The sequence below is a fragment of the Opisthocomus hoazin genome, chromosome 32, assembly GCF_030867145.1.
Source record: "Opisthocomus hoazin isolate bOpiHoa1 chromosome 32, bOpiHoa1.hap1, whole genome shotgun sequence".
Lineage (NCBI taxonomy): Eukaryota > Metazoa > Chordata > Aves > Opisthocomiformes > Opisthocomidae > Opisthocomus > Opisthocomus hoazin.
Window position 1 is genome coordinate 3189243 of NC_134445.1, and position 15415 is coordinate 3204657.

Here is a 15415-nt window from a genome sequence, read left to right on the forward strand (position 1 = left end):
GATTGTAAAACATCTGTTCATCACCCACCTCCCACAGCCCCATCCTGGCCACGACAGGCCAGGGAGAAGCAGCTGGTGCAAGCCAAAGGACACAGAAAGGAGACGCTTACATGAAGGTTCAAGAATTGAAACTCATTGGCAGTCTAATTAACGCCTCAGTCTAATCAAGACATAGCAACCTCTCACCATTCATCCAGCTACAGCAGTGCTAACAACTAATACCCAAATTACTCGTTTTCTATTAAAGCTTGTAATAGACAACAAAATAAACACAGCAGACAAAAAGTATTACCCCATTCCTCTAATGATAAATTCGCCCTACTTCCCTGCATTGCTGCTGCAGCAGCTCATCAGCACCCTGAGGGAAGAAGAGGATGTTGATAGGGTTTTTCCTTCTTCTTTGCAGAGAAGAATACGATAAGGTTAATGGTTTCTTCCTCCCTGGTTTAGGGTCTACTTGGGGCTATTTTATTTTTATTATTTATTTTCTACTTCTCTCTATACTTGAATCTTTCTTCACAGAACTACAATTACAGAATCCCACCACAGCAGGGGCTGGAAGGGACCCCTGGGGATCACCCAGCCCAACCCCCTGCCCAAGCAGGGTCACCCAGAGCAGGCTGCACAGCACCGCGGCCAGGCGGGGCTGGAATATCTCCAGAGAAGGAGACTCCACAGCCTCCCTGGGCAGCCTGGGCCAGGGCTCCGTCACCCTCAGAGGGAAGAAGTTCTTCCTCATGTTCAGATGGAGCTTCCTCTGCTCCAGTTTGTGCCCGTTGCCCCTTGTCCTGTCGCTGGGCACCACTAGAAAGAGTCTGGCCCCGTCCTCCTGACCCCCACCCTGCAGATATTTAGAGGCATTTCTCAGGTCCCCTCTCAGCTTTCTCTTCTCCAGGCTGAACAAGCCCAGCTCCCTCAGCCTGTCCTCATAGGAGAGATGCTCTAGTCCCCTCCTCATCCTCGCAGCCCTCCGCTGGACTCTCTCCAGTAGCTCCTCATCTTTCTTGAACTGGGGAGCCCAGCACTGGACCCAGCACTGCAGATGGGGCCTCACCAGGGCAGAATGGAGGGGGAGAAGAACCTCCCTCGACCTGCTGGCCACACTCCTCTGAATGCACCCCAGGAGACCATCAGCCTTCTGGGCAACCAGGACTTGCTGCTAGCTCACAGTTCCATGTTACATCCAGACATACTATGCATCCTGTGTTTAACCTGTGTTTTTTCTGTTGCCTTCAAGACCGGTTTCTTGTCACCCACCAAAATGGCGTTCTTCAACAGTCAGTAATAGATCACCGAGGAGTTGCTAATGGCCTTGGGTCCATCCTGTGCTCAAGGACTGCACAGACCCCCTGTCAGCACTACCTGCTCCTTCAGGCAGTACAGCGATTCATCACAGGCACAGCCATCGTACCTCTCACAGTTACACAAAACTATGCAAACTCATTCCTAAAAATTAATCAGTAGCAGCCACCTTGTTGCTAGGCAGTTGCTGTAACAAGTAAACAAGTTAAACTACTGCAAAGTTTCAGGAAGCTCAGGACAGATCCAGACAGAAAACCAGCCTGACAAACCCCAGCACCAAGGTCCCACCATGTCATTCAGATGTCATACGGAGCATTTGGCCTTTTACCGATAATGCCAAGGTCCCACCATGTCATACAGATGTCATACGGAGCGTATGACAATGCTAACAAAGTCCTTTTCAGCAGGAAGAACTCCAGGGGCAAAGTTCAGATCCTGCTGCTCTGACCACTGGGTTTCCTTTCCTGCTTATCCAGACACCAGTCCCATTTCATGAAGAGAAGTCAGTAGCTTCAAGACAGGGAGACTTTCTCAGTAAGGGGAGGTACTTTCCCAGTTTAAGCTTTGCTCTTTCAGTTTTGTTTCCCCAAGATAAATTCTGTAATTGGACGCCACCCAGAAAAAATCTACTCTTTTTAAGGGTGGGTCAATAGGCTGGGCAGTACAGAGTCTGTAGCTTATCTGCTGCAGTGTGGAAGAGGCACAGCCCGAGCCATCGCTCCCTGACAGTGACTCTACACCCACAGCAAAAATGAGGTAAGTGCACGGCCTCCGTTCTTGTAGAAGCTCCCAGAAAGAGTAGCTTTGGGTTGACAAGGCTTGGCGCAATGTGCTTGTTCAGAGCCACAGAAGGGTTAAGGTAGGAAGGGACCTCTGGAGGTCACCTAGAGCAGGTTGTCCGTGACCACATCCAGACAGCTTTTTTAATAGCTCCAAGGGCGGAGACCCCACAACATCCCTGGGTGATCTCTGCCAGTACTCCATCATCCTCACAGTTAAAAAGAAGTTTCCTGATGTTCAGAGGGAGCCTCATGAGTTTGTTTGTGCCCACTGCTTCTTGTGCTGGCACTGGACACCACTGAAAAAAGCCTGGCTCTGTCTTCTTCGCACCCACCCTTCAGGTATTTACATATATTTCTAAGATCCCTCTGAGCCTTCTCTTCTCCAGGCTGAAAGTCCCAGCTCCCTCAGCCTTTCCTCATGTAAGGGATGCTCCAGTCTGACCTCTTATGGCTCTTCGTTGGACTCTTTGTTGAGCCATCTCTTGATGCATCCTTCAGACGAAGGCACATCCCCCCTTTCCTCCTGATGGGGAGCAAAGAAGTTTTCATCTTGTGGTTTTGGCTGCCTCTACTCTTTCTATTTCTTGCAGTCCATCCCAGAGCCTTTGTCTTCAATAAGAAGAGCAAGCAGCCCTGTCTCCAGGCACTCGTAACTCCCCTTTGGAGACCAGCAAGCCAGGAATTAAGCCTCCCAGATGGTTCCCTGAAAATGGGAACAAAGATTTACAGGTTCTTTAGTAGCTTGAGTGCATGGGACTTGTTGAGCAAGTGGGGAGAACCCCATCCTCCATCTCTCCCATCTTTTCATAACTCACATTTTCCTCCTTGTAGCAATGCACAACTGAAGGAGAAGTTGGATGCCCTTCAATGCCATTTCACCTGGCACTTGGACATAACAGGCCATACTGAACCTACACACGTCCTGCAGAAGCTGGCTGTTGAAATCAAGCACACAGCCCACCAAAACCAGGCAGCACTCTTGGGGCTGCAGGCATACCTATACCAGCTGAAAGGCCAGAGCAGAGCAGCTCTGCAAAGCCTTAAAGATGCTGAAGAGCATGAGACACAAGAAGAGCAGCAGGCATCTGCTGCTAGTTCTCTGATTATCTATGGGAATTATGCTTGGATTCACTACCTTCAGGCCTCTTATCAGGAGGCTGAAAGCTATCTGGAGCTAATTCAGCAGCTCTGCCCAACTCCTTGGGACACACAGCTGATCCCATACATCCAGGCCCAGAAAGGCTGGTCCCTCTTGGCTATCAGAGTCCGTAATGGGGAACGGGCAAGAGAGTGCTTTGAGGTGGCGCTGATGCGTGAACCAGGGAACAGATTTTTCCGTGCTGGGCTCGGAATAGCTCTTTATTTCTCCTGGATTTACTTCTGGTATCCTGATATTCAAAGAAAAGCCATAACCCAATTGGAAAGAACAGTCCTTGAGCAGCCAAATAACTACAGAGCCAAAGTATATTTAGCCAGGCTCCTCGAACAAGTGGATCGAGAAAGATCAATTGGCTTGATAGAAGAGAGTACAGAGAAAAGCTCTGATCCTGAAGTCCTCAGAGTTTCAGCTCTGTTCTGGCTGCAACGGTCTACAGAGCGAGCAATCGAGATATTGCAGCAAGCCCTGCAGCAGAATCCAGGTTACCACCTTCTCTACCAAGTCTTGGCCAGGTGCTACAAGATACAATGGATTAATGCAAAGAACAAAGACAAGAATAATATATTGGATGCAGCCATCAAGGACCTCCAGCAAATTCTTCAGAAACATCCAGACCTTGACCTCGTGTTTGTAGAGCTGCAATTAGCAGAGTTCTATGGTGAAAGAGACCCAGCCCAGGAGGAGAAGATCTACAAGGAGCTGCAGGACAGAAAGGATACCCTGAGCCCCAAAAGTCATCAAGCCCTTAATCTCTACTGGGGAAATTTCTTCCTCTACAAGAAGAAGTCTCTTGAGGAGGCGAAAGCAAAGTTTATGGATGGCTACAAAATTCCCATGCTGACAGAAGTGAGGAAGCAGTGTGCGCAGAAGCTGACAAAGATGGCATGGTGCCACAGCGATGCTGCTGCTGATATCTACCGCTTCATCAGAGAGACCAACCGCTGCCTGCCCACAGAATTTAGTGGAACTTATCTAGACTGACAGTGGGAGGCCCGGTCTGGAGAAAGCAGGGTGTCCTTTTTGTCCTTAATGCCTTCTACCTTTGCTAGGGTCTGTCTTCCAGCAGCAGGCTCATCGCCTCATATAGATATTAGGGTTCTATCGGCTTCTCAGACCATCCCATTGCTCATCCATTAAATGCAGGCCTACCCATAGATAAATGGATGCCCAAAATTCACACACCCAGCCCTGAGTCCCACTTCTCTAAGAGGAGGGAATGAAAATAAATGTTAAGAATTTGGCTTACAGGGCCCAAGCACAATCCTTTGCAGGAGCAGACCTGCATCGCTTCCTCGGAGTTGCTGTAGATCAGAACTAAGTGCTGATGAATAGGGCAGCATCGCCTCCCAAACTGGGTCCTTGCTTGCTCCACAACAGAGGAAACCACTAGGAACAACGTACCCATCGCTGCTTCCAGGGCCAAAGCAAGGCTTTTAAAATTCTTTGATCAATAAATATTTCAAATTCTTTTCCATGTGATTTCTGCTGTGCAACAGCTGGTGTCCCCTCGCAGCCTAAAGCGACCAGAGCGTGGACAGCCAAAAATACACTCCTGCTTGACAGTTTTCACTACGCGTTCCCCCAGGCTCGCGTTAGGTACAGCCCTGTCTCTGCAGCATCCTAGCGACTTGCGCATCCTACCGTGGAATTTGCGTCCTTCCCTGCAGGCACGGGTGGGCACACACAGCCCCCATCCCAGCACTGAAGCCACGTTTCCAAGCGCTGGCAGGATCACCTCTGTGCCCAGCAGTAAGCGAGCAGGGGTGGCTTGGCAGGGTGTCCCCAAGCCCAATTTGTCCCTGCAGAGTAAAGCCATGGGGACCAGGGCAGATGTCCCCCAGCAGGTACCGCTGCAAATCCCTCAGTCTCCGCTCCAACAAGGAACAAGCAAGGACTGGATTTCAGGGGGTGGAGGAGGAGAAGCCAGGGTGGGGGGCACGGGAAAAGGACAAACATGACTTAGTGCCCCCTCACGCACATCTGGTGTGCAAGAAGACATCAGAGGCCAGAAACACCCACCCATCCTGGTGCCCCAGACCCACTAAGGAAGGGGAGCAGCGGCCCCTAGCTGCCCCATCTCCTGCGGTGAGTCAGAGCTAGAGTGTGAACACAGCAGGAGAGGACTCCACCCTCCAGACCCTGCAACCAAGGGAAAGAGAGATAACCCAGGCCACCACATTGAGCCCATACTATTTGACCTCCTGATACAATACTGGGGATCAAAACTGTTGCTGCTCTTCCTCCTTTGGACCCACGAGCCACAGCCCGGTGTAGGATCCTGTACCTGAGCAGCCAAGGCTGCCAGGTTCGTTAGTCCTTGGGGCAGGAGCTACTGAGAGCACAGCACCTCAGCATTACAGCACCACAGCCTCCTGTAATGCTACACAGGCCCTGGTTAAAACTCTGTAGCACAAGTGAAAAGCATTAGCCAGAGTACAGAACCATAGGTCACACAGAACATCAGGATTTACTTAACGGGACAGGTTAGTACAGGTTTCCACAGCTCAATAAGAACAGCCGCTTTTTACATTTCTGTACATGTTCCACAAGTCTTTTCACACAGCACTGGACAAGGTCACATAGCCTAATCTGGGAAAGCAGGGACTAGCAAAAGCAAGGGTGCTATTAAACTACCCCCATTCCCCTCACCAGTATGAGCAGCACTAGTATTTCACTTCGACTACACAGGAATCCTTTGGGTTCGCACCTAAAAGACAGTCCTCTAGGAAGTTTTCCCCTTGTAAACACAGTATCAGGAAACCTTTCTTTAGAAAGCCCCAGTCCCCCCCACAGCTCATCATCTTCTGCCCGTCAGACAAAGCCAACACTGCCATCCTCAGGACCGCAGGCTCCACGACCACAGCGCCAAGAATTGGACCTGCGTGCCGTGTGCGAGACGGGATTCTGAGCGAGGGCAGCTGGGGTGTCACTGCTGTGTGCAGAGCTACCCATGTAGCTGTAAAAAAACCCAGCCATACACCGCAACTTACGACCGTTAAATGGCTATTCCACCTCCCATGGGTAGAAGACTGGATGCTACTGAAAAGTGTCAGTGAGTTCCTCTAACAGGTTTTTTTTTTTATTAAAACTTAGAACAGATACTGCTAGTTACTTTCTTCACCAAACTAAAATTCAGCAAAACATTAGATAATAAAAATACATTGCACAATAAAATCCCATTAAAAGTCTCAGTTAAGCTGAAAGATAAAAGGAAAAACATCTTATTACATAAGCTGCCGAGGGCCATGGAAAGGACTTGCGTTTACTGTACTCATGCAGATTGGTGTGCAAATGCTAGGCCGATGCTAACTCCCAGGTCAACTTCACTTCAGCACAGGAGAGGCAAAGAAGTTGCCCTGATGCCCAAGCGGGGTTGATGACTTGCTTTTGCTCCCAAATCTAGTTCAAGAGAAGCAGAAAAATATCATGTTTGGATGTGGGATATAGAGGTCTGACACCCTCCCTATCCCAGGAGTCATTCACCTAAATTTTACCCACCTCCCAAACAAAGTGCTCCTCTCCCTACCACAGGATGATGCTCATTAACAATTACACAGCTTGCACTGTTACTACAGCACTGATTAAGGGAGAGTTGGCCAAGTACTAAATTCAGACTGCTCCCAGAACTGGGTCCAAAACTTTATTTTTAGTTCTTCTTGAACACCCAAACCACCTGCAGTCATCCTAAAATCTCTGCGATAACACCCCTCAGCACTTACTTGGGGGTGGTTTTGCTGAAGGTAGACCGGACCCTCTGGGACAGGGAGCTAGACGACAGCGTCTTGGAGAGCTGCTGTTCCGGAGTAGTGAGGGGTCCAAGCACACTCACTGCCAAAAGAGAGGCAAGCGAAGAGAGCAACATGAGGACAGCTGAAGTTTTCATTGCCATGCAAGGAACATCAGACATTCCCTAGCATCTGTCAAAAATACTAGACAAATCTGGTATTCCCTGGCACGCTTGCCTTCCCTCTTCCTCCATAAAGTGTGCAGGAACAGCTAGCTCCAACAGTCTCGCAAGCAGCTTTGACCGAGGGTCATTTTAACACAGCAGCTGCACAGCCAGTAGAGCAGCACCCAGGGGTTACCTTTAACATCTGGTGTCTGTGGAGTGGAGTAGGCATTCATGTTCTCAATTATGTGTGCTGGGTCAATGTTTTCTTGCTCCGTCATGATCAACTGGCTCCAGTAGTCCATAGGCAGCAGCAGAAGTCGCTCCACTACCTGCAGACACCCGTGAGCAGGTGGTGTTACAAACTGGCACACAGTTTCGACAACACCAGACAGGCATCGCCTCAGCTCCCTCCACCAATTTGTGCTAATTCTCTAAATGGGATACATTCACCCAAGTCAGCCCTTTTTGCTGGCCTACCTTGGGCTGCCGCTTTGTGTCCTGCAGGAGTGTCATAGGGTCAGGATCAGGTACTGCATGGGCAACAATTGTGGGGCCAAAGACTTTGGCCAAGTTGCTAATGTCCATTTTAGTCTCCGGGCTCTGAGCCACCCTATATTAAAAAAATGAAGAAACAGAGAACATAGCTTCTCCCCTTCACTTTTCATACAGCTCCCCCTGTCCTACCCACACTTCAGCCTCTCGATAAGCAGGTTTCTTCCAGAACGAAGACTTTATGCTCACAAGCAGTAACAAGAGCCAATTAGAGAAAGCACCAGTGGCAACATCCCCCTTTCAGGGCTACCAGTCCATTTGAACATACCTCTGCAGGTGGATCATGAGGAAAGCCAGGGTGTCCCTATTGGCCCGAGGAAGTTCACCAACTGCTTGGTACATAGCAGCAATACTGTTGTCCTCATCCAAGATTTCTGGGGGAAAACAGAAGAACATTTCCACCTTGGAAAGCAGTCCTAGAGACACAGCTGTAATACTCCCCTCACAGCAATAGCTAGCCTGAGAAACAAGGAGGCATGTGAAGTTTCTGGCTATTATAATAATTTCATATCCTGTCCAAGCACTAGAACTTGTTTCTTTTCTCTTCCAAAAGAGTACAGCAGAAGAGAGATCGTCCCAGCATATTGCACATCAACACAGCTGCAAGCACGAGGGCTCCACGGAGCGCTGAAGACCTGCCAGTTCACACACCAGCTAAACCTGTGACCATCAAGCCTAGGCAGAGAGTTGGAGATGTCACTTAGCAACTCCTTACCTGCAGCTTCCATAAAAGTCTTGTTTAACCGGAAAGTGAGAAGGGGTTCTTTCAGGCTGCGTAGAAAGTCCTTGAGAAGGCCGCAGATGGCATGGATATCATCCACTTTACTGAGCAAAGGCATATTTTTTGCTCTGAGAAACTTCTCTTTCAGTTCCCTCACTGTCTTGTCACAGCCAGATATCCGGTAAAGGCCTGTCTGTTGACAGAAAGCATTGCTTAGAGGGAGAATATCAGCTGCACGCATAAAGCTGACATTCTTCCACTCCCACTTTCTCTCCACACCTGAGCACTCTACACAGACACTGTTGCTCACTCACAGTGTCACCCACCGAGCAGCTCTATAACACACCATAAATAAGAGGTATTTGTATCAACAATTTGTTTCCCCAACACCGCAACCCATTTCATTAGCACTGTTTCACACCTCATTTTTGTTTTACCTCATGCATCCCTCGCTGCTCGATCTCATTAACACAGTGCACTATGATGGAAGGGATCATTGGAGAAGTAGAAGGGACAAAGTCCATCAAGGTCCCCTAAGAGGCAGAAGGGAAAGTAAGAAATAAATACTCAGTCTTCAAGACACAGAAGGTACTCTCTCAGGAACTCACAGTGAGATCTTAGCTTAAAAAAAAAGTGTTATTTCTTCTTCATCAGTCCAGAGCACAGCAACACTACATCCAGCAGCACAATGCTGCAGGATTGCTTACCCGGAGGTGCCACGTTCACAACTCGACACGCTCCTAACATCACATCCCTACCACCCACTACCCCGGTTATCGAATGATACATTAGCAAGCTCATTTGCATTTTATTATGCAGCTCTGAGCAACAGGAGCTCTTCTGTAGAAGGCAGACTTGCTGACGCCCAAGCATGTTCTAACCAAACAGCAGCCCGTTTGTGCTGGCAGCTGTACTGCCCCAAGCTCACCCTACAGCCTCACCTCTCCAATCCTGACAGGAGTGCCTGTCAAGGTGGGGATGCAGGGAAGAGGACAGCGGTCCCGACACTCTGGATGAGCGACCACACGGCAGTCTCTGCACTTCAGAGAGATTTTTCCAAATTTTACTCTCTTTCCACATGGAACACATGATTCTGGCTTGATAACCTAATGATTCGGCGCATACAGATGGGAAGAGATCAGTGCAACGTAGTAACTCGGCAGAACTTAAACTGGATAACATCTTCCCTGATCCATGCAGGTAACTGGTACAGTTAATATTGACTGGAGACATAATGCCTGGTAGCCTCTTACCAATAGCTGACATCAAACACATCTAAAAATGGAAGGAGAGACTTTTTCAAGTTCTTCCTGCCTGTAGACCTACCGTCTTTGAAACAAATTCATGCAGCCTCACTCCCCCATTGCTCTGCGGGGTGCAAGGGCCATCAGTCTCCGATTTGGATTCCAGCTGCTTACTGCCCATGCTTGACTCGCTGCTCCAAGGCTGCAAAGGACCTGAAAGACAGAAGAGGCAGAGTGTTGACTGAACGGAATCACCCTTCACCCCCTATAGCATTTGCTTTAAAAGCAAGCGCATCGTAAACCAGAGGCAGCTGCCTAGGTCCTTGAAGGAGGTAACCGTAACATTCCAGGACAGCTTCCAGCCTACTAAGTAGCTGCTTCAGGACTAGGACAGACAGAGACATGGCACCTACCGCTCTTCCTCTGGCTTCTCAGACTATAAGGCACAGTCTGGATAGTAGAAATAGCTTCAATTGGGCCACCATCATTGGGGACCATGAGAGTTGTCTTTGCTACTATGGATTCGTTTGCCTGTGATGAAAAACGTGCAGTTAGTGACAGCAATACTGACAGGACACGGAATTTTCTAGTTCATTGGCCCTAGAAACAGGTATACAATATGACCAGCTACTGTAAGTGTGCACAAACCCAGCAGGGACCACTCCCATACCTGGTCTGCCGTGGAGCCAATTGATCTGGTTTTCTTCTGAGGACCTGGTGGGCCTTCGATGAACTGCCTGGAAGATCGCTGAAAAGACACAGCGTGTTCTTGTCTATGAAGCAGGTCTATGATACATAGACCTGATAGGTATGTTCTTGTCTATGAAGCTGTTAACTTCGTGTTATAGTTGTTCAGTCCTAGCTATACTGAACAACTGTCTGCACACACACACCACAGATGCGTTAAGTTCTTCCATGGTACCTGTACTTCATGGTAACTTTGAAGTACCCATGAAGTATCAGGAGGCCTCAATATACTGCACTCTCAAATAATTTTCCTAGCCAGCTTTGTAACCCAATTCAGAAAAAAAAAGGAAGAAAGGAGGAGAGGAAAAAAAAAAAAACAAACAACACACAAACACACACAGAAAAGGGACAACTAAATAAGTTCCAGACTCTTCCCAGCTCTGCTAGTGCTATCAAGCTGTCCTCTCCCACCTGTGCTCACTACATACTAACAGCAGACCAGAACAACCACAAGCTCCTTTAGAGAATAGAAAAACATTAACTTCCTGCATGATTTTGTCCTAACCTGATCGGTGTTAATAATCTCCAAGTGCTTTCTTGCAAAGTCTAGGCCATAAAACAACAAGATATGCAGAACTCCAGTCATCTTCAGCAGACAAACAATGACACCAGAATTAACTTTCAATCTAAATCCACACAGCAGGTGTGAATTATAGCAGCAGCACATCCATCTGAAGTTTGATTGTGATTAGTAGCTCAGACATCAGTATAGGTGGCTGTGAGATAACAGATGGTGACGTGTCAGCTAAGGCCAACAACAGAATCTATTCGAAGGGGAAGAACTGAACATACCCGCTTCTGTCTCCTTTTCAGTCTGACAGCTTTCACCATGGAGGAATCCCAGTCCTGTGGGAAATACACAACACCAGTTAGCTCCGTCCAAATACCATACGGCCTCTGGCCAGGGCTTTCATTAAGGTTTAGCCAACAGCACACCAGAGAAATTCAAATCAGCTCTACCAGTTTAATACCACAGCAATCTAAACACAAGGGGTCTCTAGAGCTTAGCCCACACCCCTAAGGTTTTACAGTGGAGGAAAACTTCAGAACTTGGAGTTACATTACCAGTGACTCATCAGTCTTGTCAAAGCTGATGTCTGACAGAATTGAGCCAGATTCATCTATTGTAGACAGCCTAAGAATCAAAAATTAGAAGGAACTTGTATCAGTTTGGCTTTCAGTCAGCATAGTTCCAGAACAATCTTCCTGACTCAGAAGAGCTGTATCTCAAACTGGAATAAAAAGTAAAACTCTGTTGATATGGGTGCAGTACGCATCACAGAGGTACACGGCTGGATTGCCATCTGACATTCACGTTGCTCAGACACACACTGCCTACCTTTTGTTGCCTGAACCCCCTATAGAAGCCTGTGGCCTGTTAAGAAAGGCAAGGGCAGACTTCTGTTCTTCACTTAGCTGAATACTCCCAGATGCATCACACATGAGCAGCTCTCGAATCAGTTGTATTTGCCTCTCCTGTAAAGGTAGATAATATCAGAAGCTGTCACAGGATAAACTGTGTTTAATTACTGTACAGACCAATCTGAAGTGTCTGAGACACCACGCAGATAGGTTCTCAGAGCTTGTGTCAATAGACTGATAATGGCTGCAAAGCCCATGCTCTGTCAGGTAACAGCAGCTCAGCTCCAAGCAGCAGCCAGTCGCCTTTTTCTGCACCAAAGCAGAAGGCTACTACAAGGACGCAAGCCAATGTGGTGTTGTTGAGTCAGCCATCACGAGTGCCAGTCCTTATTTTGCATAGATCAACACAGTTTAATCGCCTTGTCTCCACACACTCAATTCCTGGTACTAAAGGAATTACTCACCAGCTTTTCACAGTCCATTTCAGCTTTTTGCCTGCGTTTGATCTCCACGTCCACTTGATTGCGAGCATGTTTCAGCTTCACATCCAAAGCACTACGCTCAGCTTCAGTTTTCATGAGAAGATCTTTGTACCTGCCAAGCTCATGCTCCGCTTCCTGCAATTTTCTCCGATACTCTTCAAAGTTCTTTGCTAACCGAATAAACTCTGGAGAGAAGACACCAACATCTTCAGCTACCCAGGCGAGCAGAGGAGATGCAGCAGCCCTCCTATCACTGACAGGAGATATCTACTAGCACAACCCGCTCTCAACTGAAGAGTGGAGAAGCCGGCCTTTCGGCAAACCCACCACACTCCAGATAGTCTGAAAAACTGCAAGATCTCATGAACAAGTCCTTCATGTCAATATCAACCAGAAGAGCTGGAACATGAGACCCTGCATGGATGAAGGCAGCTGGCTACAAGTTCAGCCCGTGACTTCATAGTTCTTGACAATGAAAAAAACCCTAAAATCTGACTGTCTGTAGCAGTCTTATGGTTACATAGCATCACTGACAGGTTCTTCAAAAGCAACTAATAATGTTTGTTTGCATGTTTATATTCTTACAGCAAACACAGCACAACCCACTTCAGAAACAGAACTTACGGAACTCGTTGCCTTCACTTAAAACTTCAGCCTGGCGTATAAGTTGATCATACAGACTCCGTAAGTTCAGCATCGCAGTCTCCATCTTCCTGCCAAGAAACCAGAGCTAAATAAACAGCCCAGTCCTTTCTTTCCACATCCAAACAAAAAACGGATTACTGGCCCAAAGAAAAGAGAATCAGCTTCAAATTATTGTTTTTTTTTTTTTTTTAAAGTGAGTTTTGGAAGCTGCACAAAGAAAAATACTCTAAGAGTTCTGTTTTATTGAGATATATGCATCTAAATTCTTCCCTAGGGAATGAAGATCCTCACCCCTCCACAGTGTACAGATAGCAGAGCCACAGAGCGATGCAGTATAGCACTTTAGTGCTTCAAATATTCTCTAATCTACTACAGGGGCTCAGAACCCAAGGCAAGATGAAAGATCCCAATCCTTCTCCTTCTGGAAGGCTGCAGAACACAGCTCACGCCCTGCCTACAAATAACTTGGTACTATGTAGGCCACTAAAAATCTGCAAGTTTTCAGAGCTTCATAAGATAAAAATAGGAGCAACGTTCTGGGGAGCTTTAATACAGTTTTAAATTTAGCTGCATTTTAAGTTACAGCTCCTACTGCAAATAGCCGTTAAAACTCAGACAGTCAGCACATTTTCCTCAAACTGCAGCAACAACGGCATAAACAGAAGCAATGAAGAGGAAAGTCTCCAGCTCAGCAGCACAGAAATTACTTCGCTAACGCGAAAGGTTGCTGGGGCACACAGGACAGCCTTGGCTAAGAAATTAGCGCCAGAAGCAGGTGCCGACGCAGCTGGGAGAGGTGCCAGGAGGGAGTACAACACACCGGGCCAACGCCTTGGAGGCCAGCGCTAAAGCTTTGAAGTACCCCAATTCGCAGTTACAGACTCTACAGACACAGAGAACGCTCGGGACTTTATTACCTGGACCACCAGGTGGGGAAAAGCTCTCCACTACCAGGCCCTCCGCTGTTGCTCGCCGTCTGCTTAACTCACGGCAAGGGGCATTTCTGCCGTTCCACGCGTTAATTACCAGCTCCGCGACCACCAGCCCCGCGCTCGACTCGACGGCAGAGGCCGGGGAAGGCAAAGGAACAAGGCCGTCCCGTAAAACGCCCGCAGCCGCGGGCCCTGCCCGGGAGGCAGCGAGGGAAGAGGCCTCTGAGGAAACCGGCGCCGGGCCCGCCCAGGCCGCCAGCCCGCTCCGGGAAGGCAGCGCCCCGCGGCCCGTGAGAGGCGGCCCCACGGCCCGGGCCAGGCCCCGGTACCGGGGACTCGCGGTCTGGGTCTGGACCAAGCCCCGGGGCCCCGCCACTCCCCCTCAGCCGCCGCACACTCACCTGGGCCGCCGGCCCGGGCTGAGCTCCGGCTCCAACTGCCCAGACTAACCGCCCCGCACTTCGGTTTGAATCCCTCCCGCCAGCCAATCCCAGCCTGCTCCCCACCCTGCCGGTCTCTCATTGGCTCTTCTCACCGGGCGTCTGAAGCCAAGCGGGCGCCATGCCTGCTGAGGGCGTGGCCTCTCTGCTCCACTCCCCAGCGCGAGGGCGGACCGGGGGCCCTAACGGGCGCGTCCTGAAGCTGGCCAGACGCCATCTTTACTGTTGGTCGCTGGCTCCAGCGCGCGTTGCTTAGCAACAGAGCAGGCCGGGGATGCCGGCAAGGCCTAGGCCCCCCGAAACCGAGGGCTCGAGCGCGGCCATTGGCACCGGGGGGTCCGTTTTGGGGAGAAAAAAGCTGTTCTCAGGCCAGGTTGCGATTTTAAGCAACACCGTTGGCACAAGGCGCGGGTGGGCCTGAGCCCGCCACGAGCTGGTTCTGCAGAGCCCCGCAAGGCCTGCGCAAGCTGCTGGGTGCAACCGGTAGCTGGTTCGGAGCATTAGTGCTTCACGGGGAGGTCGTTTTTTAAGCGCCTTCGCTCGAGAAGTGCGATGCCACGGCGGAGTTTCGTCTTCGAAACATCGCTCTGAGTAGCAGCCGGCGACCCGGCCTGCCTGCCAAAGGCGAAGCCCCATTTCAAGCCGCATACGAGCCTTCCATTCGCAGGCGCTTCACATGCAGACCGATCAAACGCAAACCAAAACCCAACAGTTACAAGAAGGGAAATCACGTAATCATAAAATAACAACGCGTTTTCATGTTTTAAATCTGAAGCACAACAGCGGGTAATTGGAGAATGGATATTAGCAATTAGAAAGCGGAACTAAACGCTTAAAATTGCCAAATGGAAAAGGGAGTTCGTAAAGCAGATTGCTCTCTAACATCCAGCTGCTTTGTCAGAACGGCTTTATTTAGGTTATATAGTCTGCTTTAACTTAATTAATAATAATTAATTCATAATAGATAGTGAAAAGTCTCAAGGTCCTCTGAAAAGTAAACATTAATGAGGCTTCCTTGAGGATGATAGTCAAAATTATCGAAGTTTTACAGGAGAACTGATGTCCAGAAGAGACACGACTCCTCCTCCGAGCGAATGGTGAAGCAAAAGAAAGGCGCTGACCTTGACATTTGACCTTGTAGCATGGAAAAAGCAT

General features: G+C 48.9%; 2 protein-coding genes across 4 annotated transcripts; one reads left to right on the top strand and one right to left on the bottom strand.

Annotated features, from left to right (window-relative positions):
- The first annotated feature begins 1979 nt into the window (after positions 1 to 1979).
- On the top strand, positions 1980 to 4682 carry LOC104326604 (interferon-induced protein with tetratricopeptide repeats 2-like). The gene is made up of 2 exons (XM_009931404.2): positions 1980 to 2058; positions 2916 to 4682. The coding sequence occupies exons 1-2, from the start codon at positions 2054 to 2056 to the stop codon at positions 4222 to 4224; spliced, it is 1314 nt and encodes a 437-aa protein (XP_009929706.2). The 5' UTR covers positions 1980 to 2053; the 3' UTR covers positions 4225 to 4682.
- Positions 4683 to 5725: 1043 nt separating this feature from the next.
- RACGAP1 (Rac GTPase activating protein 1) lies at positions 5726 to 14295 on the bottom strand. 3 transcript variants are annotated; one of them, XM_075445768.1, is made up of 17 exons: positions 14222 to 14295; positions 12868 to 12956; positions 12226 to 12428; positions 11739 to 11875; positions 11465 to 11534; positions 11192 to 11245; positions 10323 to 10400; positions 10066 to 10183; positions 9735 to 9865; positions 9350 to 9514; positions 8846 to 8941; positions 8403 to 8601; positions 7956 to 8061; positions 7613 to 7745; positions 7329 to 7464; positions 6963 to 7071; positions 5726 to 6642 (listed from the first exon to the last, which is right to left on the bottom strand). In XM_075445768.1, the coding sequence occupies exons 2-17, from the start codon at positions 12950 to 12952 to the stop codon at positions 6567 to 6569; spliced, it is 1896 nt and encodes a 631-aa protein (XP_075301883.1). In that variant the 5' UTR covers positions 12953 to 12956; positions 14222 to 14295; the 3' UTR covers positions 5726 to 6566. The 3 variants fall into 3 exon arrangements, with proteins under 3 accessions (XP_075301883.1, XP_075301884.1, XP_075301885.1); XM_075445769.1 differs by lacking the exon at positions 14222 to 14295 and adding an exon at positions 13806 to 13994; XM_075445770.1 differs by lacking the exon at positions 14222 to 14295 and adding an exon at positions 13180 to 13227.
- Between the last annotated feature and the right edge of the window lie 1120 nt (positions 14296 to 15415).

Coding starts and splice junctions, on each gene's coding strand:
- RACGAP1 (XM_075445768.1), bottom strand. CDS start 12,952: ATGGAGACTGCGATGCTGAACTTACGGAGTCTGTATGATCAACTTATA. Junction 10,401..11,191: donor TGAAAAGGAGACAGAAGCGG/GTATGTTCAGTT, acceptor GTGTCTTTTCAG/CGATCTTCCAGGCAGTTCAT. Junction 8,602..8,845: donor AGCAGCGAGGGATGCATGAG/GTAAAACAAAAA, acceptor TTCTGTCAACAG/ACAGGCCTTTACCGGATATC.